This window comes from Lissotriton helveticus, chromosome 4_1, assembly GCF_964261635.1.
Source record: "Lissotriton helveticus chromosome 4_1, aLisHel1.1, whole genome shotgun sequence".
In the NCBI taxonomy this organism is placed as follows: Eukaryota; Metazoa; Chordata; class Amphibia; order Caudata; family Salamandridae; genus Lissotriton; species Lissotriton helveticus.
In genome coordinates, this window is record NC_136063.1 from 504,395,317 (window position 1) to 504,416,742 (window position 21,426).

Below are 21,426 nucleotides of genomic sequence, written 5' to 3' on the forward strand. Positions count from 1 at the left end.
TAGCCAGCCTTCTGCTTGCGAGCAGTGATACTGAGCCAGAACTAAACTTATCGCTGTCTCAAAGTAGTACACAATCCACGCAAGATGGAAGTGCTCAACAACCACCGCCAGCAGTAGATGTTCAACAACCACAACCACCGCCCGCAATAGGAGTTGTTCACCCACAACCACAACCACTTCCCGCAACAGTTGTTGAACAACCACAACCACCGCCCGCAACAGTTGTTGTTGAAAAACCCCAGCCCGCAATAGTACTTCCTCAAGAACAACAACCACCATCTCCGCACCAAATAGTAGTAGTTGTTCCTCCCGAAGTCGGGGCAGTTCAGGAAGTAGAGCCTCCTTCCGAGCAAGAAGAAGAGGAAGCCACTTCTGTAGGTGATCTATTTCCTTTGAATTCACCAAGGGAAAGGAGGGTTAGTGCATCGAGTTCTTCGCAAAGCATCCCTTCCGATGACCTTGATACGGATTGGCAGCCACAACTATCTGCGCATTCAAAGGAGAGACATCCCAAGAAGACCATGCTAGGAAAAAGGAAGTTTCCAGGCAGGCTTGAACTTATGGAGGTCGATGTAGGTGAGCAGGATACTGCTGGTGATAAAGACGGGTCTGACACTGTCATCATCACAAGCGTTATTCCTGGTGCAGAGGATGTAGAGACCAACATTTTCACCCTATCCAGAAATGCTGCAATGACTGATGAGCAGGTACCACGCATAACTCCTACACACTCAACACCCACAGTAACACCAGCTCCAATTTTTTCAACAGCGAAGGCCCGGCAGCATCTGACATCCAGCAGAAGCGCCACTTCAACAGAAGGAGGTAGTGGCAGTACTAGGACTGAGCTGTCCCATAGTGAAATTCCACAATCCTCCAGTCCATCCGGCATTGGCAGTGGGTCCTCCTCTTCCTATGGCAGGAGACAAAAGTTTACCTCCCCAGTGTGGGACTTCTTTACGGTTCACCCAGTTCAGGAGAACATTGCTGTATGCACCATTTGTCATGTCAATGTTAGTCGTGGTAAGCTTGGTACAAACTATGGGACTGGAGGCCAAACGACCCATTTGAAAAAAACACACGTGATCAGGTGGGAGAACCACCTTGCAAGCTTAAAAAATGTTAGCACTCGTGTTGGTGGGGATACAGTGGTACAAGGTCCACTCATGGTTGACCAGGAGGTAGAAGAAGAGGGAGACGATGACCTTCTATCTAGGAGTGGTACACAATGGACCCCTGTCGCCAGCACTGGAGTGGTAAAGTCCACATCCTCCGCATCTGCAACTTCTCAGTGGCACCAGAGTCAGCTGGAAACACCAAGGAGTGCAAAGTCTGCGATGCAAGGTGGTCCGTCTAGCACAACTCAAAGACATGCAAAGCAGCTTACCATTCCTAGCATGTTAAGGCAGGAGGGAAAGTACGAGCGGAACCACCCAGTAGCACGTTTATACAATGCCAAACTTGCGAAAATGTTAGCACTGGACCTTCTCCCATTTTCATTTGTTGAGGCTGTTGGATTTCTGGAATTAGTGGCAACCCTCTGCCCAAAATGGAACGTTCCCAGTCGCTACTATTTTGCCCGAGTGGCTGTTCCAGCACTACACCACGATGTGCTGGAATTGATTGGGAAAGCCTTACAACAGAGTGTTGTCCATTGTATCCACCTGACAACAGACATGTGGAGCAGTTGCGATGCTACAGATTTCATGTGCATCACCGCACACTGGATCTCTTTTGCAGGTGTTAAAGACAAGTTAACTTCAGGCCTCCGTGACGTTGCTGGAATTTTTAATGATACGCGCAGACATGCAACTATAGCCATGTTTGGTATGGACAAAAGTCATACTGCTGAAAACATTTTGTCTGACTTTAACGACAAGGTCTTTGAATGGCTGAAACCAAGAGGCCTTAAGATTGGTTTTGTTTCCACCGACAATGGCAGTAATGTAGTGAAGGCAATGAGAGAAGGACATTATTTCAGGGTACCCTGTTTGGCACACTGCATAAACTTAGTCGTGCAAGACTTTCTGAAAAATGAAGCCAAAGTCAGCAACATAATGGCCATCTGCAGAAGAATATGCACGCACTTTAACCATTCTTTCAAAGGACGGAAGCTGCTACGGGTCATTCAGCAAGAGCATAGGTTGCCAGTCAAAGCACTGATCCAGGAGGTCCCAACACGTTGGAACTCAACTTATTTCATGCTTGAGCGTCTCTTTGAGCAGTACATCCCACTGAATGCTTATGTCATGTCAAGAAGATTAGGGGATCCTACTGTTAATCTTAAAGCCCTGACCATTGAGATGTGGCAGTGGGACCTCATTAAATGCATCACAGAGATGCTACAACCCTTTGAGGTCTTCACACGTGCAGTTAGCAGGGAGGACTGTACTATGGGCCAAGCCATCCCATTGTTGTACATGCTTGAGCAACAGGTGAAGGAGGTCTGTCAAACATACGAAGGTGACGAACAAAAAGTTGATGCATATACCTTAGCCAAGGGCTTAGTCAACCGCTTGTGTGAAAATGTAAGGCTCAACAATATTGTGTCAGGTGAACATTACATAACTGCAACAATCTTGGATCCACGGTACAAATTATTTGTCAGCAGTAACGAAGTAATTCCATTTTCAGATGAGGATGTTGACAAGTACAAAACTTCCATAGCTGCGGAAGCTAATGAGTTAGAAACTGAACGGCTGTTACTTAAAGGCCTGCCACTGCCAGCCCAGGCCAGTCCAAGTACTCCTGACGCAAGTTCTTCACAGCGTGAGAGCAGTGCGTCTGCTTTCCAGCAGGCACCAACAGTACCAAAAGCAGCACCTACACGATCTGATTCAGCAGACCCAACCAAAAGCATAACTGCTTTTTTTCTACAGAAAGGGATGGGTAAGTCCGTTGCTGTTGCAAAGGGAAAAGAGGACCAGCAAAGCCGAGCACCAATGAACATTGAGCGGATGGTTCAGGCCTATCTGGATGACACAACAGAGGTGTTCATGGAGCAAAGCCCATTGGTCTATTGGTATGAAAGAAGGAGACAGTGGCCAGTGCTGAGCAGGCTGGCGATAAAGTATCTGGCTTGTCCTGTAGCCAGTGTCTCCTCTGAGCGGGTTTTCAGTGCTGCTGGTGCCATTGTCACATCGAAAAGGACTAGTCTCTCCCCCAAAAGCGTGGAGCGGCTGACAATGATAAAAATGAATCAACGCTTCATACCACCAGACTATCAAGTACGTGAATCACCGCCGGATGAAGAAAGCGAGTGTGAAGAAGACGTCCTCACTACTGGGTTACATGACCTACTTCTGTCTGAACGCACAGAGTTTGAGGACGAGCTCCTCTTCCCTGACAACTAGGACAGGTATATTAAAGGAATGATGCAATGCATTGCATAGGATTGTTTAGCCGACTCTGAGCAAATGTGCATGGAATTAAAGTATACTAGTAGTAACTTCAGACTCACGTGATGGGCAATTTTCCCATGTTATTTAATAATATAAATTATTTATGCACTTGTGACCCTACTACTACAGGTGCAGTCAGTACTTAATTTATCGTTCGTAGTTCATGTTCATGTTGCACAACGTACATTATTTGGTGAAACAGTCCCCCCTCCACCCCCCCAACAAACACAAATGAACTTCAAATGTTTTCTTGTGAAAATATCTTTGTTTTATTTTTATATTTTCATAATGATAATAGAAAAATAAAATATATAACAAATGTAACCCCCTGACCCAGAGCTGTCCCTACCCTCCCCTAACCCCAACCAAATTTCAACCCAAATGTACACCCCAACTCCCACATCCCACCCACCAACAAAAGGATTAAAAAAGGGGCAAAAAACAGGGTCCATTTCAAAGCCGGCGGGCTTTCAGGTGTTTGTCCACCATTATCTTCACACGCTCCTCTAGACCGTCCTCCAGCTTCTTCCGCTCCTCCTCCAACTTCGCTACCCGGCGGAGAATCTTTGCTTTGAAATCACGGCACCTACACTTGCATGCATGTTGTTGTTGTTGTGGGGGGGCCGCCGAAGATGTAACAATGCGGCGGCGGGCGGCTGCCTGACCACGGCGACGTAGTCCTGCAGGCTTGGGGCCCGGGGCATTGGAAGAGGCAGCAGCTGCTGCCGCCGCCTCCTCCTCCTCCTCCTCGGCCTGATCCACCAGCCGGCGGTAGGCCTCTACAATTGCCTGCAGTTTCCGCTGCCGGGCCCGGACTGCCAACTCCTTCCTTGTTGGTTTTTGGGAAGGAGTAACTATAAAGAAAGAAACAGAATTGTTGTAATCCAAACTCCCCGCAAATCAAGAACACAACATTGATTCAACACATAGTGGGCGGCACAGTAGCACTAGCAAGCAAGCTGAGTACCAGAAATTGTGTTGCGTCTATCTTGAACATTCTACAGCCTCTATTAATTTTTTGGACTTTTTGGCACGGCATTATGCCTGCCCTATTAGCATGGGTGTACTTCAACGGTCACACACATTAGAACGAACACCTGTCTTTTTCATATCTCCTTTTGTATTATATACTCTGATTCCGGGAAGGCGGGAACACTCTCAAAGTAACATTAATTAACAGGGGGCAGCTAGTAGCACATGTCTAGTAAAGACTATAATACTTTATACCGCGCAACAAACCTTATTTGGTTTGTGTTTCACCAGCAACGACCCATGCACCCAGTCGTCCCCTCCTTCCCTTGCCTTTGGGTTTGCCCAAAACACCCCTGCTGCTGAGACTATCCACTAACCACCGGTATTGGGTGTGTCTCCCAACCACGCTGGCAGCTGTGTTTTCCCCTTTACATGCTTTAACAACAACCCATGCATCCGACTGCTATCAGCCACTTGCATTACTGTAGTGGTAATGCTTAGCATGCTAATGACAAGTAAAGGTAACATCATATATTTTCCAGTAGAGTACAGTGAGAAAGTTTCCCCTCCCACCAAGTAATGCAGATCACTATTGAATGTAACTTACCATCGCCCGCCGCTGTTGGCTCCCCCCCCACTGCTGCTGGTGTAGGTGCCTCTGTTCCTCCTGTCCCCGCCGGGATCGCTGAAGCTGCGCCGCTGTCCCCGTCGGCACTGGTCGATGGTAAGGGTTCTGCACCTATAAAAATAAGTACACCTTTTTAGATGGATGCACAGCCCCCTTTGTACTTGTTCACCAAGAATGGAGTTCTTCAAAACAGTTAAGTACAACGTACGTAATCAGTATGAGTCCACATTGCATAGTACAGCAGAGTCACTACACATATTAGCATTCATTGTTATGGTATGGTACCCAAGCTCATCTCATCTGTCCTGCTACTCTAGTCCTTGGAAATTGGAAGTGAACTATGTAACCTTTGTACATCAATGTATCCAGTTTTGCGCATGTTAACTCGCAGCTTGTTGCGCAGTACGAGAAGACGCTCTGGGGCAACACATCATTGTTCAATGCATACACCTGAAGAGGTGGGAAAGTAAAAGGGCCCGTATTTAAGTTTTCTATGTGGATTGTGGAATAGAGTTTGCTTACAGGTTACAACTTCTTTTTAGCATGGCTGCATAAAACTGGCATAAATGTATTTCATACTGTCTAACGTGCACCACTTTTGTCATTATTTTTCGGCAGGTGAGAAGATTGCCTTCTACGAAGCGGACATTTCCATAGCTTACAAAAAAAGAGGAATATCTGACCAGTATACGTTGGTGAGAGGTCTCCGATAGTTGCCACATTTCCCTATTGTGCACTAGTAGCTGTACAAATGTTGATTACTTTATTATGCCTGTTTTAACTCTGGATTTTTTCTGGTGGGCCCTTCAACGTATTTGACGGAACAACTTAAAAACATTGATGTTACTTACTTACTTCTAACAAAATAAAGCTTTTGAATGACCACTTTGACTCTGAAGTTTATTTTCAGTGTCTGTTGTCTTAGAGACTCACACGAGTGAGTGAGCAAAAGGGGGTTTCTTAGGTAACGGTTTGTGTCCTAAAAGCATTCGGCATCTTGGTATTGGGGTTCAGGAGTGTGAATTGAATAATTGACCAATGACTCAGGCCATATAGGCTGACGTTCAGTGAATTGTGCGTTCCTCAGAGTTCTGTGACTGAGGTGTAAGTAAGGTCCAACCTGCCTATCAGTACCAACAACATCCAATTTTCGTGTGCATAGTTACATAGTTGTGTAATATGTATATAACTCCATAGGAGATAGAAGAATACCCACAAGACTAGTAGTGGTATACTAACGTTTACAAAAATACTAGACAAACATCATTCTGGATGCATACTTGGTTGCTGTCAATTGCCAAAGCACTGCAGACACATTACAGAGGAAAAAACAAGCACTGTTGGACTTACTGGGGACAGCAGCAGGATCCTCAGTAGAGGAGCTCTGTGTAACTGGTGGTTCACCCGCCGACTCGGTCCCTGTATTCTGCTTGCCCCTGGGTTCTGTGGTTCATGTAAAAATTAAAATAATAAACAAAGAGAAAAACATTGAGTGCTGTGAAACATAGACATCATTGCAAAAAACACTGCTACAGTGGAACAGAGCCGGAGGCAACAAATCCATGCCAGGGGCCGCAACGCAAATATGTATCCATCCTTAGAGTATTATTAAATTAAGGATATCTATTGGTGCGGTGGCCCCTGAAGTTTGGTGCCCCTGTGCAGTTGCACAGCTTGCACATGCCCCCTAGAGCCGGCCCTGGCTGAGGTAAGAAGAACAAAGTAACGTTAGCATTCTTTGCAAGAAAAGGATTCGATTCATGCAGAAGAGAAGGCCGTGAAAAAAATGCTACAATATGCAAACAACGTACAATTATCCATCCACCGCTATTTCACTGACGGACAAAGGAAGGACAAGACTCTATTAATAGCATTAACTAACTTCAGTTCTCAACAATAAAGAAAATCTCACATCAATAAACAGCAACAGCTAGCGCCAAGTTGAAACAACACGCAAGAGCCAGTGAAGAAGAAGAACACTGTCATACAATGACAGTAGATATACCGGAATACATCGCAAATGTAACTAGGGGCAACAGTCATCGCGTTACTTATTCAGCCAATATTTACAAAGATACAATAACAATATTTATACAACTATATATATATATATATATATATATATATATATATATATATATATATATATATATATATATATATGTATATAACTATATATATATATATATATATATATATATATATATATATACACACTTTATTTTTGGGGTAGCCACTCACCAAGACCCACAACCTCCACACCAAGCAGGTCCAACAGGTCCTGCTCCCGGTCCAAAATGTCGGCCCAGCGGTGGGACAGCTGATGGTGGGTACGCCGGATACCGGAGCAGCGGAAGACTGCACGGCGCACCTTCGCCCACCGCCGGAGACGCTCTTCAATGCGCTGGTAGCCGGAGCCGGGCCTGCCGCCTGCTGCCAAAGTCAAGGGGAGGTGACGTTGGATAAAAAAGACCAGGGCGGCCACCTCCTCCTCCCCAAAAAGTTGGCGGGGCGTCACTCCTGCCGGGCGCATTCTGCCGCAAGGCAGCCGGGTTTTTTTAGGCACAGCCGCCTTGCCCTTTGAGCCGCCGATGCTGCTGGCACCCTTCACCATGGTTCTGGGTGGAGGGGAGAAGGAAAGTTGAAGACAAAAAGGTTAGGGGAAGAAAGAAGAAAGATAAAAGAAGGAAGTAATATAAAACAAGAGAAAAGTTGCAAAAAAAGTGGTAAAAGTAAAAATAAAATGAGAAATATAAACCTAGGCACAGACAGAAATAGGTAAGAAGTAAAGAAAGTTAGAAAAACTGAGGGAAAAGACCAGGATGGAAGAGATAGGAGTGAGATGCTAAAGTAGGCCCAAAACCATAGCCAGAGTGTGAAATCGAAGATGGCTCTGCCCGTCGCGACCGCCGCGGTAAGTTCGCGCGATATTTGACGCGATCACGCACTTTGGCAGTGCGAACGAGAAGATGAGTTCCCGAACATGTCTAACACAACGCGAACACGTTACTTGTGACCCGGAACCGGAAATAAGGGAACGCAAGCGGGTGGGACAAACCTCATTGAGTAACTTAGCGCGCTAGCTATTGCGAGCATGCAGGCAGCGCCCCGAACACGCGCACCGCGCTCCCGAAGACGAAAAACGGCGCGCGAACGGGTCTAGCAAGCTACTACACATGTCCGCGGAGCTACGTGTAGCTCGCGGAGTGCAAGTGCGTCTTCGCGTAGCGTCGCGGAGTGCGGCTACGCGAACTACGCCCAGGGTTAATTAAAAGACCTTTCCCCGTGGAGCAAATTCCTTGTAAATATGCTCCCACCTGTGCATGGTAAATTTAAATTTTGACTGTTTGAGTTACATAGCCATGTTAAAAGTGACCCAAAAAAGTTGCAAAGGCTTTAAAAAAACACTTTCATGTGTCTTGAGGACATTTTAAGTCATTTCCCCGTGGGCAGTGTTTTGAAATTATGAGTTGAAAATCGTTTTTGAGGTAAAGGAATGTTTTTAAAATTTATGTGCGCCATATGCCTCCAAATTTCTTTTTCAGGGGTGCAGCAGGGTGTTCTTGAGAGACCCCTGCACCCTCGAAAAAATTCCAAATTTGCGATGAGCTAATTGCTAATCGCAAATTGTACCTTCATACCTATGGGTCTCCTGCTCCATGGAAATGAATGGGTAATTTGCAATTAGCAATTTGCTCATCGCAAATTAGGAATGGTAAAGAATCGCTATTTATTCCTTAAAGTTCGCTATTTAGGAAATGCAAAAAACTTTGATGATACATATGGCGGTTCATCTCTAACAAGATAAGAAGCTTAGGGATAGATTTATGATGACTGGCGCATCACCAGGGATGTGCCAGTCATCCTGTGTCGCTGTTCCGACACCCATGGTGTGCTGCATTTACAATGCGGCGCACCATGGGGCAAAAACACCACAGATGCGTGACGCATCTGTGCCGTAAAGGTGGCGCATTGCTGGAGTTGTATCGCAAGTGTGATGAAGCTCCAGCAAGGCTCAGGGGTGCCCCTGTCGTAGGGTTTCTGTTCTCACACAGAACTAAGCACAGAGGATTGGAACCTCGGCGAATTAGGGTGCCCCAAAACTGACCTTAGTACCCAAAAACCCCCTAACAAGCTAGGTACAGTGTCACATTGGATATAACAAACTCCCAATCTTTAGACAATTCAGAACATGAACTTACAGTACCTCAGGATACGTGGAACTCATGAACACTCGGTCGTTATATATTCATTACAAACGAGAACATGGAGTTAAGAAGAACACATGTGCATTTGAAATGTTTATTTACTAATGCCGTCTTCTCAGGCGTAGTATCTTAGATAATACAAGTACACATATTATCAGTAGCAAAATTACCAGCATAGTTACTAGTACATCAAAAGCGAATGGTGACAGTATGTTAACATGCTGTAAATGAATAAGAGTTAGCAACACTTATATTTCACCCTCCCTAATACACATATTATATTATTTGTTAAGAAGGTCTCTTTGGGTTGGTTTAGGGCGGGCCCATACCTTAGTGTTCTAGATTTGAAGGAATCACATCAGCATACACCAGCTCTCTCTTCATGTGAACCGCATCAAGTGTTGTGTATGTGTGTTCGGCAAAGCAATATAAAACGCGCCTCATGCCCAGAATTGGCAGAAGCTGCACTTATGTTATGACTATGAAGTCGTGGAGATCAGACCTCATAACAATTCTGTATCGTGTTGTTCTTGAAACTTCAGCACTCGCTGTACAGATATAGTTTAACAAGCAAAGCAGATAGTAGAGCAATAACATATTATTGTCATGTAAACCACGATGAACTACTAGGTTGAAAGCTAAAGCAACAACTAAGTGTCGTGTGCAGAAGTTGCAAAAAAGGAAAAATGGCGTTTAAACCGGTAATGAGCGCATGCTAACTTAACACGGTGTAAAGATATCCAGGATCTACATGACACCCCCCCATGATCCGGAAACAAACTGAATAAGATAATAGAAGTGCCATGTCATGAGAGCAGATTGCAACTTTATATGTGCACGGTCCACAAGGTAAAACATTAAAAACTAACAAAATTTAATGCTAAAAAAAAATAAAACAGCCAACTACTTTATCGAGGCTTAAGCCAATAGGCAAGCTAAATAATAAAAACTTGACAAATAAGTAAATGAATTGTCAATGAAATGCTAGTACTCAGCATATCAAACATGAAAAAGGTCTATGGCATAACTGTGTATGCAAAATAAGCTGCAACAGCCTCCAATAGGAAGTCACCGTCTTCATCCGAAAACAGTTCAGCCATCCAACTTAAAAGCGGAAAAGAACATACGTGCTCTCCCAGCACCGGATCCTCTATCACCATCAGAGGACAGCTCGGTGGGTTTTCAAGAAAGCTCTGTTCCAAGAAAGACTGTGTTGCCGCCAGTAAATTCCAGGGACCAATTAGTCCATGCATCAATGCCACAGCCATAATCCTTTCGCCAGGACAAACCAACTCGTGAGTAATGATAGGACTCATCAGCTGATTAAAGTCGACGTCAGGAGAAACCGGTCCGCAGAGACACAAATCAATGGCCCAATCGAAATCACAGGTTAGGCAGTGAAATACAGGCTGGACACAGGTGAAGTAGGAGAATCGAAAAGATAATCCATATGCCGTGCTTAATATCGCCAACGGCATTGTGCCATAATATTCAAGCATGCGATTGCGGAACAGCGTCAGCAGCTGCAGGGCGGGACCTTGCACAGGAAGGACATCCATATTTAAAAATGTAATAAAATCACAAGAGCGCCCGCTGCTAATGCAAGTAAAACAGGGAATCCACCAAACAAAGTGGAAAAAATAGAATGAAAGAAAGCAGGGATGACTCCAAAGATTTTCTCAAATGAAGTCACGAGACCACTGCTAACAACTTTAAAAAAATGTGCCAGGTCCTTTGTGGAGGACGCGTTAAAGATAGTCCGAACCATCTCGGTGAAATGCAAAGGCGAATCAGTATTTAAAAGGGCCTGCACCTCTGTACGGGTGTTCGCTATGTGAAGCACGAAAGTTTCACGGGCCGAACGCAAGGCCACCTCTCTCTGAGACAAAAGAGCCCTTATTCTTGCCATGCCGTTGAAATCTGCACCCAAGGTTGGTATTTGTGGCCAGATTGAAAACTCCCTATGTTCATGTGTGGGAGGAAATAGAACATTTCTGCAGCAAATAATCCGTTCACTTACTGTTACGATAAAAGGAATACTTGTAATTAACCCACAACAATCTTCATTATTGAGCATCAAATAACTACCATTTTCCAACAACTTGAACGTGGGGATGATAGCAGGAACTGGCGTGCCTTGCAACACGCAAGCCATATTTGGTCGGTCTTTGTTGTATGAACCGTGTAACTGTATGTGCCTACACATTAGTGAATGATGTGGCGTCTCAGTGCATTCCTGTCCATTCAAATAAACTTCTTGGTCATCTTTGAAACATCTGTATGTGTATGGAAGCGACCAGACCTCATGAAGAAAACCACTACCTAAAGGTTCATAACGACCTATTGGTACATATTTCATACAATTTGAAAACTTATATAAAGCAAAACGCAGCGTTATTAAACCGTGGATAAGGCACGTTGCAGCATTGGCCTCTGCCACTGAAAAAGGCAAAGATTCTAACCTTTCAATATGTAACATTGAAAAGGAAGCATCACGCATTGACAGCAAGCGTTGTTTGTTAGTCAAATTGAATGGGGCAAATAAAGAAGAAACGTTCATGTATCCCCAGGGAACTTTACCATTTTTCAGAGTTTGAAGGGTCCAAGCAAATTGCAAGAATCTGAACTACGTTGCCAAAGCAGCCAACCTTTTGGATTTATACTGGAAATGTTAAAGGAAGAATTACGGAGTAGGGCCTGTAAATCACTAATGGACAACCGAGTAAAATTACTCCAACCATCATATTCCTCTAACTCCGGGATAGTAGGGGTGTTTAACTTTTTAGAAGTAGCCAATCCAAAGCATGTGGTCTGGGAAATTGTTTCATTCAGAAACAACATATGATTCGGGATGAGACATGCACGGTGCAAAGCCTCAGTGCCTTGTACCTGCCAGGTTTGTGAACCCCAAACTGATGTAGATCCTGGATATCTTTACACCGTGTTAAGTTAGCATGGGCTCATTACCGGTTTAAACGCCATTTTTCCTTTTTTGCAACTTCTGCACACGACACTTAGTTGTTGCTTTAGCTTTCAGCCTACGTGCGTCAAGACGTATGCCTGCTTCAAGCAGGCGCAGGGTTTTGATGCAGCTTTGTCCTATCTGATTGTAAATGCGGCACACCATGGGTGGCAGAGCAGCGGTGCACGTTAACTGGTGCATTCCTGGGGATGTGCTAGTTAACATCAATCTGCTCCTTTACATTTAAGTATGTGCAGGGGACACAGAGTTGGTGAGGCTTATCCAAGGTTAAGAAGAGATGAGTCCTGTTCACTGAAAAATTGGACATAGGCTTCACCTCCTCAGCATCGCTGGACATGGCTAAATAATAGCTGCAAAATGTTACTCTTGTTAAACAATTTTACTATTATAATCTCTGAGATTTGTCTCTTACTCTGCAATATCTCATTGTTGTTATCTTTCTTTAAAGATAAAGACAACATCAACATGAGCGACAATCAGCAATCAGTTGATTTCGACCTCATCATTGAACTCGTAATTGAAACATCAGTGGATGTTGATCCCTTGGATGATTTAAATCCTGAGGATGAAGAAGAACGTGATGAGGATGCAGATTTGTCAGAATTGTATGACATAGGATGGGAAGCTGACGTGCTTGAGCCTATGGAACTATAAACATTTATTAAAAAAATGTATAACAAATAAAAAGTAAAAATGTAAACCGTTTAATTTAAAAATAAAGACACCTTCAAAAACAGGTTATGTGTAGTGTCTTCAATAAAATATTAAAATATGCTCATAAAATTAGATCAGATTCACATATAAAACAGCACAGGTAAAATGAATATAAATTCCATTTCTTTTCTGCTATTTCTGTAATCTAAATTTGCCAAGCACTAAAAAATCTTCTATGTAAAAATGTTAAGTAGTGTGTTAAGTTTTTGATGACTGTTATTGATTTACTGTTGGGTAATAGTGGTTAATAACATTTTTTATTATATTTTACCACAGATTCAACTGCAGATCATTTGAAGATTTCAGCATGCCAACCAAAGAAAGACTGAGAAAGGCTGCAAAACGTCAAAGATAGCAGGTTAATGAAAAAAAGCAGCAGTCCTCTAACAAAAATATTTGTCAAGTCACCAAGAAAGCACCGGGTAAGAGTACAAAAACATTCATAAGAAATATCTGTAGTAAAAAAAATATTACTACAGAAAATGTTTCAGTCCAGAAAAGGAGAAGCAATTCAAACGGAAAGGAAAGGCCAATGAAAAATGTTACTGCTAGAGCAAGAGATAACTCTGTGCATGATAGTAGAAGGAAACAACAGTTTAGGGATATTCGTAAACGAATGTTCCGCAACAGGATAATTGGCAATTTGTTAAAAAATATTAAGAAAGGTGAACAGAAAGTGGTTTTTTATAAGAGAAAAAAAATAGTTGAGAAAGTCATTGATCAGGCATTTGAAATTAAACGTAAGTTATTTATTTTGATAATCAATAGAATTAGGAAGGTAAACAAGGCAATTTATGATTTCAAAAGAAATAGTAGATGGAAGAGAATAGTTAATCGTAGTAATTTTTGTGAAGTTTTTTCTGGAGAATGGATGCATAGTTCTGAGGCATTTTTTAATGAGGAGAGTTATTTCCAGGATAATGATTTGGTGCATGCAGTTGACACCAGTGGTCGAGCTTATGAAGTGAAAGATGGTTGTCCAGTTGAAAAAGAAAAACTTGTGACAACAGAGATAGAAGAGGTGTTAGGTAATGAGGTTTTAGGAAGATGTCCTAAGGGTCCTGTGTACACCTGGAAGTGTAGTAGTATTTGCAGTGTACGACAGGATTCCATCAATTTGCTTTGTGATTTTATACGGTCATTTAATAAGAAAAGTTTGAAGCAGAAAATGAAGTTGTTGCAAGAATTAGATCCTTGCAGAGTGAGAGAAGTGACAGGTTTGCATGGGCATTCACTGGCTTGTCTTTCCAGGAGAGTATGCCAGAGTGTTTTTCATCATTTCAGGATGCTAGCAGTGCATCATAATAAAATGAGGAAAATACTTAGAATGTTGTATTATGCTAAGAGTCCAGCAACTATGCTTAAACAATTATGCGCTGCTCTTTTGCATGGTTCTGAAATAGATGTGAAGAATATATGTGAAGAAATTGAGTTTTGTTACTTTGGAAGTAAAGAGGAGAATGTTGAAATTGACCAAGAAGAAGAGAGTAATGTGGAAGATAGTGTGCAGGTTTCCAGTACAGATAATTTCCAGAGGGAAATTGCAACCTTTGAGGTGAAATCAAGTGAGAGGCCAAATTTCACTTGTGTGTGTTGTCGACGCACTTATTATAAGAATCAGACTAAGTTAGTGGATTTATATGCAAAAAGTGAAAGGGAAAATCATAGTGAATGGAAGGATTTTACAACATACTTGATGGTAGAAAATTGTTTTGATTTGGGATTGGATCAACGTGTGTGTACTTATTGTTGTAACAAATTAAATCAAAACCAGATGCCTGCTAGAGCAGTTCATAATAATCTGGAATTGGTTGAGATTCCTTCTGAATTGAAGGATTTAAATACTTATGAATCTATTTTGATTCAAAGTATCCATCCCTTTCAGGCTATTGTAAGAATGGAGCCAAAGACAGGGAAATTGCCTCCATCAGATTTACAGAGAGGATTAAAGGGAAGAGTTGTTTATTTGCCTCTAGATTTGAAGAAAAACATTAACACAATTGGAGTAGAAAAAGTGGAAGAGGAACCTCTGGTTATCTTAGTTAATGGGGTTCCGACAAAGAATAAGAAAATATGGCAAGATTTAGTGGATGTTAGGAAAGTCAAAAAGGCAACATTGTATTTGAAAAAAAATAATAAATACTATAAAAATGTATATGTTGCAGAAGAGGAAGTAAGTGAGGAAGAGGATAGCGATTTGTGTGCTGGTCAAATTGAGAAAGTAGAACCCTCTACTAGTGAAGAAATATATGAACATTATAGTGTTCATCCTTTGCATTCCAAGGACGTCATGGAGAATGCTATTGAGTTGTTTCAAATGAAACAAGCCAAAGGGAGTCCCATTAGTGTTTGGGAGGAAAGTTTGGAAGCTCGGTGTTTCCCACAGCTTTTTCCAACAGGTCAGGGAAGAAGATATGATGAGCGACCTCATCAAATTCCTGCTTCTGAATACCGGACTTTGCGATTGTATGCAGGAGATGCTAGGTTTCGACAATGCATTCCCTGTTTGTTTCATCTCCTGTTTGAAAGCGATCTGTCTGGACTGTCATATGCAGTGAACCACATCTTGAAAACTGGTATACAAATGCAAAACATGTCGGCAAGTGACTTTATGGATAAAGTCAATGTCCAAGACAGTATTTTGGATTCTCACCTGATTAATCTCATGGCGTGTCAGCATGGTACTAATGAGTACTGGTACCGTCGTCATGGTGATTTAAAATGTATGCTGAGGAACTTAGGAACTCCCACATGGTTCCTCACTCTGAGCTGTGCCGAGTATGGCTGGGAAGACTTACTTGAATTTCTACGAGAGGCAAATGCAAACATCGAAAACATCGAATTCAAGACACCCGGAGAACTGTGCTCTTTGGATACAGTCAATGTATGCAGGTACTTCAATCATAGATTTGAAGCTATGATGTCTTTCATCATGAATAAGAAGAATCCACCTCTTGGAGAGGTGTTGGATTTCTTCTGGAGAAAGGAGTACCAAGCAAGAGGTGCTCCTCATATACATATGCCGCTGTGGATCAAGGATGCACCTAAATTTGGAACGGATCCAGAAGAGTCAGTGATGAGTTTCATACAACAGTATTCTACGTGTGCTGTTCCAAACGCAAAGGAGAAGAAAAGCCTAAGAGAAAAAGTTCTACGTTTCCAAAGCCATCGATGTGGAAAGTACTGTCGTCGTAAATTCCGAAACAAGGACAAGTTCTACACCAAATGTCGTTTCGGCTTTCCACGACCGGTGATTTCTAAAGGAAGAGTAAACAGTTTGATGTCTTCGCTGCGACATAATGTGATGAAGAAATCACCTAAAAACACATACAATTTGAAGAGGAACGAAGAGTCCAAGTACATCAACGACTACAACCCGGTGATTTTGTCCATGTGGAATGCTAACATGGATATACAGTTTGTGGCTGATAACTGTATGGCTGTGGCTCGGTATGTGACATCTTACATCACCAAAAAAGAGAAGACAGAATTGAAGGATATGTGGGAGGACATTTCACATGAAAAGAGCCTCAGCAAGAAGTTGTACAGTTTCAGTCTAAAGATGTTGTCGCATCGAGAAATCGGAGCTTACGAATGCTCTGATCGGTTGTCTTCAGCAAGTCTCTATGCCAAGTCCAGGAGTATCGTTTGGGCGAGTCTTGGTCTTGCTGCAACGCGTAATCGAGTTCTGAAACCTGTGCGGGAAATTGAGTATTTGGCGGAAAAGGAGCCAAACAGTACCGACATTTTGAAGACCAACATGTTGGATACATATTATCCAAATCGAAGCAAACACCTCGACAATGTTTGTCTGTATGAGGTTCTTCAAAATTACATATTCAAGAGGAACATCAAAGAAGATACTGAGAAAGGAGTGTATGCTGTAATAGGAAGTGAGGGATGTCTGGTCAAGCAAAGAAAATGCCATTTGGTAAACCATCGAAAATTGAGTGGCGAATCTCCTGAAAAAAAGGAGTTTTTCTATTTAGCACTTTTGCAACTTTTCAAGCCTTGGCGTGCAGAAGAGGAACTGCTTGGAGATTTCCTCTGTTACGAAGACTCTTTCAATGCTGCCAAGGAGACCATACAATGCCCTGCTTTTCCCAAATATGTAGAAATGTTGAATGCGGAAATTGAGCAGGAAGCAACGATTGCAGCCGAGATTGCCAGAGACAGTTTTCAGGACAGTCAGAGTTCTGCTTCATTGAGTCAGGATCCACTAGGAGGACCTGTTATCGAAAATGAAGCTGCCACTGCTATGAATGAAGTGGAAAGAGCCAAGGCACATGCTCAGGAGGATGCGGTTAACTTAGAAGAGTTGGAAAGACAACTCAACGTTGAGCAGAGGAAAATATATGACGAAGTTACCATGCAAATTGATCATGGATTAAGTCATGAGAAGAAAGAGTGTTCATGTACGTCGTTGAAGCCTGTACGACTGTACGTGAGTGGAGAAGCGGGAACTGGAAAAAGTTTCCTTATTAAAGCAATTTCATGCTATTTGCAGGAAAGGACAGAGTCATCGCTGTCTTGTGTTGTCACCGCTCCAACTGGACTGGCAGCACATAACATTAAAGGGATTACTTTACATCGTTTACTGATGCTGCCAGTGGAGCATGACAACAGATTACAATATCACAAGCTATCTGGAGATGCTTGTTTTGAAGTTTCAAGAATCTTGAGGAAAATGAAACTTCTTATCATTGACGAAGTAAGCATGGTTTCCAATGTCATGCTTGCGTTTGTGCATTTGAGAATGCAAGAAGTTCTCAAAACAGAGTATGATGTGTTATTTGGTGGCAAACACATCATTGTTTTCGGAGATCTTCTGCAGCTGACACCAGTGAAAGGGCAACCTGTGTTCAAAATGCTCACGCATGAAGATACCAGGAAGTGCCTAGGGAGCATTGGCAACGTCAATATATGGTTAAACTTCAATTATGCTGAACTGCATGAAAATATGCGTCAGGCGAAGGATGAAGTTTACAAGAGTATTCTACAAGATGTTAGAATTGGAAAAGTGACCGAGCATGGGAAAGAAGCTTTACATGCACGATTACTGTCAAATTTATATCCAGAACAAGATGTTGTGCCTGAGAATATTTTTCAGAAAATTACTGAGAAGAAATCTGGAATATGTTTGATGCCAACTCTTGCAGAATGTGCCAAATTCAACAACAAAATGTTGCATTTGGAAAAGCAGGAGATTGTGAAACTAGAAGCTATTGACAGAGTAGAGCATATGGGATCAACAATTATTTTGTCTGAGAATTTGAAATCAAAATTGGATTCATTAGAGAAGACTATATCTAAAACTGCAGGTTTTGAAAAGACTCTGAATGTGTGCTTGAACTGCCGTATAATTTTAAGAAGGAATTTACATGTTGAAAGAGGTCTGGTAAATGGATCAATGGGTAATGTTGTTGATTTTGTGAAATACAGAAATAGAGATGGAATTGAATTTTTAAAAATTAAATTTGATGGCATTGAGGAAGTACAGCTAATTGGTCGTTGCTCTGCTAGATTTTTGCTTGTAAAAGACTTATATGTTCGCCGTAAGCAGTTTCCTGTTTGCTTGGCATATGCGGTGACAATCCATAAATCGCAAGGTTTAAGTGTAGACAGTGCATTGGTGAATATTGGCAGTTCTGTGTTCAAGGAGGGTATGGCATATGTGGCATTGTCACGAGTTAGAACTTTATCAGGATTGTACTTGATTGAGTGTGATGTCACAAACATTTGTGCGGATCTAGATTGTGTTAAGGAATACAATAGGTTAAGAAGAGAGTATGCGCCACATTTGCCTCAATATCCTTTGTTTGAGAAACGTGTGGTAGGCCGGAAACGAAGAAATGTGACAAATACTAGGGAGGTTGCAGCAAAAAGACGAAAAGTCGATGAACCTGAAATTATAAGCAGAAACAAAAAGGATTCTGTTGAAGATGTTGTTGGTTTTCAATTTGAAAACAGTTCTGGTGTCAACTGCTATGCTAATGTAGTGGTTAATGTTTTGTTTTCTCTAGAAAATGTAAAAGAAGAGATTGTGGTCAATTCTGATCAAAGATTTTGCAGTTTGTTAAATTCTGTGTTAGAGAAATGTAGCACAGATAGAACAAAAATAGAAAGTGTGTCTGAAATTCGAAATCTGTTAGACAGATGTTCAGGCCAAACACAATTCTCTCAAAATATTCAGCAAGATTGTCAGGAGTTTTTAATGTATATACTTGATGTATTGCATGCTGAAGGTGTAGATGTAGATCACCTGTTTGGGCTTTCTTATCAATGGCAGCATGACTGCGAGAACTGTAGGGTATCAAGTAGTACTAGTGTAGACTCAGAAAGATTTATATATTTAACTTTGCCAGACAGTAAATCAGTCTCTTTTAATAAACTAGTAAAAGCAGCTGATCACAACATGGAGTGTAGCCAATGTAAATCTGAAATGATGTCCACATTATTTATACGAACATATGGCCAGTATGTTATTTTAATGTTCCAACGATGTAGGCCTGATGGAACAAAATTGACAACTTTAATTAAAAATTTTGTGGCTTCACAGTTGTCAATATCAGGAAGGACTTTTGTAACTGCAGCAATTATATATCATGACGGTCCTTCAATAACATCAGGACATTACACAGCTTATTTAAAGTCTAGAAACGGCTGGTCATTCTGCAATGATTCTGTTTTAATTTTTAAAAAAAAATTGCCGTATGACCTTAAAAACTCTTACCTGGTGTGTTTTTAAAACCAAAATTTTAGGGAAAGAATCTCGGGATGTGCTCTGAGGAATTTCAAGAAGTTCTAATGGCTCCTACACGATTTGGCCTTGAGGATAAGTGTAGTACAGAGACATAACTTCTTACCATAACACTGGACGTCATGTTGAAATAACTGCACTTTGAATGAATTCAGAAAAACTGTTTCTTTTTATAAGCAAATTCAAGCAGCCAATCAAAACATGGAGTAGAGGGAATGTAAGTCTGCAATGCTGTCTACTGTTTTGTATTGCTTTTTGATTAAAAGTGATGTAGAGAATTTAATAATTGTAGTAGTCATAGAGATAGTGTAAGTCTGCTTTATAGTAAGCAGTATCAGTGTCATAGGAAATGTAGAACATGAGTGAGCAAGAAAGGTAAGATATTAGTAATCCAGGATTGTGAAAATGATCTTCAACATTTTAATTCTGAAAGTTGCGGAAATACAACATGACGGGATTGGCTTACAAGAATTCCAAGAGTTATAAATGGCTCTGACATGATTTGGCCTTATGGAAACGTGTGGTAGAGAGCGAGAAGTCATTTATTGTATGTAACATGTTTTTGAAAACGATGGAGGTTTTCTTTCAGAAAGTGGCGGGTTGAAAGTAATAACAGCACAACAGAGTGTAAGCTGTTCATAGGACATCCTTCGCCGTCATGGAAAGTAAGTTAACTTTAAGGAGTTCTGAATTCTGATTTGTTATGTTGTATGGGTTTTTTAAACACAATCATTTTGATTGTGTTTTTTTTTCCCCGCTGTTATATGATGAATACCTTCAAGTCACTGTTTTTAGTGAAATTTGATACATTCTGAGAACAGCAAAAATAAACCATTTAACATGTATAATTAATTCTGTTCTGTTTGCATTTATGATGTACATGTAGAACTGTGTAGGAGGCATGGAGAAGGTGAGGCTTCTGTAAGTGTCAAAGTTGTTGCATACAGTGCTCATATTCTACGTAGTCTTTCATATGATAGACTACATTTCCACTATGAGATACCTAAGCAAAGGCAAAACAGGTAATGTGATTGTGAAATGAGGAAAATAAACTACACATTTTTCAATTACATCACCTGTGTTTCCTAAGTTTACGAATGACATTGTGCAGATGAAGTTTAGGTCTGTCCACGGACACAGAAGAGGTCTAGCCTTTGTTCAAGAGTAAAGTGGACATGACTTACTTCATTAGTAGGCGTTCACATGTATTATCTCCTCTGTATTCTTCAATAAGTATAAATTTGATCTGCAACCCTGAGTAGGCCTCACCTTAAACAAACCTCTGGATAGGCCACACCTTATTGTCATCCTGAATCAATTATTTAACATGTTAGGGACAGATTTATGATAGGTGTATGCCTCTTTTGCGCCACTGTGCGTCACTTTTGTGACGCAGTCGCGGTTGAAAAGATTTGCTATGAGGGGACAAAATTATAAAATGATAAATCTAGGCAGATGTGTCATGCTGTAAAAAAACAATGCCACACGAAACCGATGCAGCAGTCATGCAAAAGTTGCACAATGTTGCAAGATAGGACTCACTTCATCTGCATCAAGATACTATTAGTTTAAAATGTATATTTTTAGGACTGTGTAGGGGCATGGAGAAGCAGAGGCTTCTGTAAGTGTCAAAGTTCTTGAAAAACTATTTGTCCTTCAATCTTTTCCCTTGTTTTTTCTAATTTATTAAAAACATGTTTTAATATTTTTCAAATGTTTGTTCTCTCTTTCACAGATTTTTTTGTATAAAAAGAACAAAT

General features: G+C 41.5%; 2 protein-coding genes across 2 annotated transcripts in view; one reads left to right on the forward strand and one right to left on the reverse strand.

Annotated features, from left to right (window-relative positions):
• The first annotated feature begins 1,262 nt into the window (after positions 1-1,262).
• Positions 1,263-5,811, forward strand: LOC144827210 (zinc finger BED domain-containing protein 4-like). The gene is made up of 2 exons (XM_078685603.1): positions 1,263-3,358; positions 5,620-5,811. The coding sequence occupies exon 1, from the start codon at positions 1,338-1,340 to the stop codon at positions 3,351-3,353; it is 2,016 nt and encodes a 671-aa protein (XP_078541729.1). The 5' UTR covers positions 1,263-1,337; the 3' UTR covers positions 3,354-3,358; positions 5,620-5,811.
• Positions 3,616-21,426, reverse strand: part of LOC144828016 (uncharacterized) — a 73,602-nt gene continuing 55,791 nt past the window's right edge. The window contains exons 2-4 of the mRNA XM_078686159.1: positions 6,352-6,444; positions 4,981-5,112; positions 3,616-4,255 (exon numbers count right to left, since the gene is read on the reverse strand). Of these exons, the coding sequence (XP_078542285.1) occupies positions 3,855-4,255; positions 4,981-5,112; positions 6,352-6,444 (626 nt within the window). The 3' untranslated portion in view covers positions 3,616-3,854. The remainder of the gene's footprint in view (positions 4,256-4,980; positions 5,113-6,351; positions 6,445-21,426) is intronic.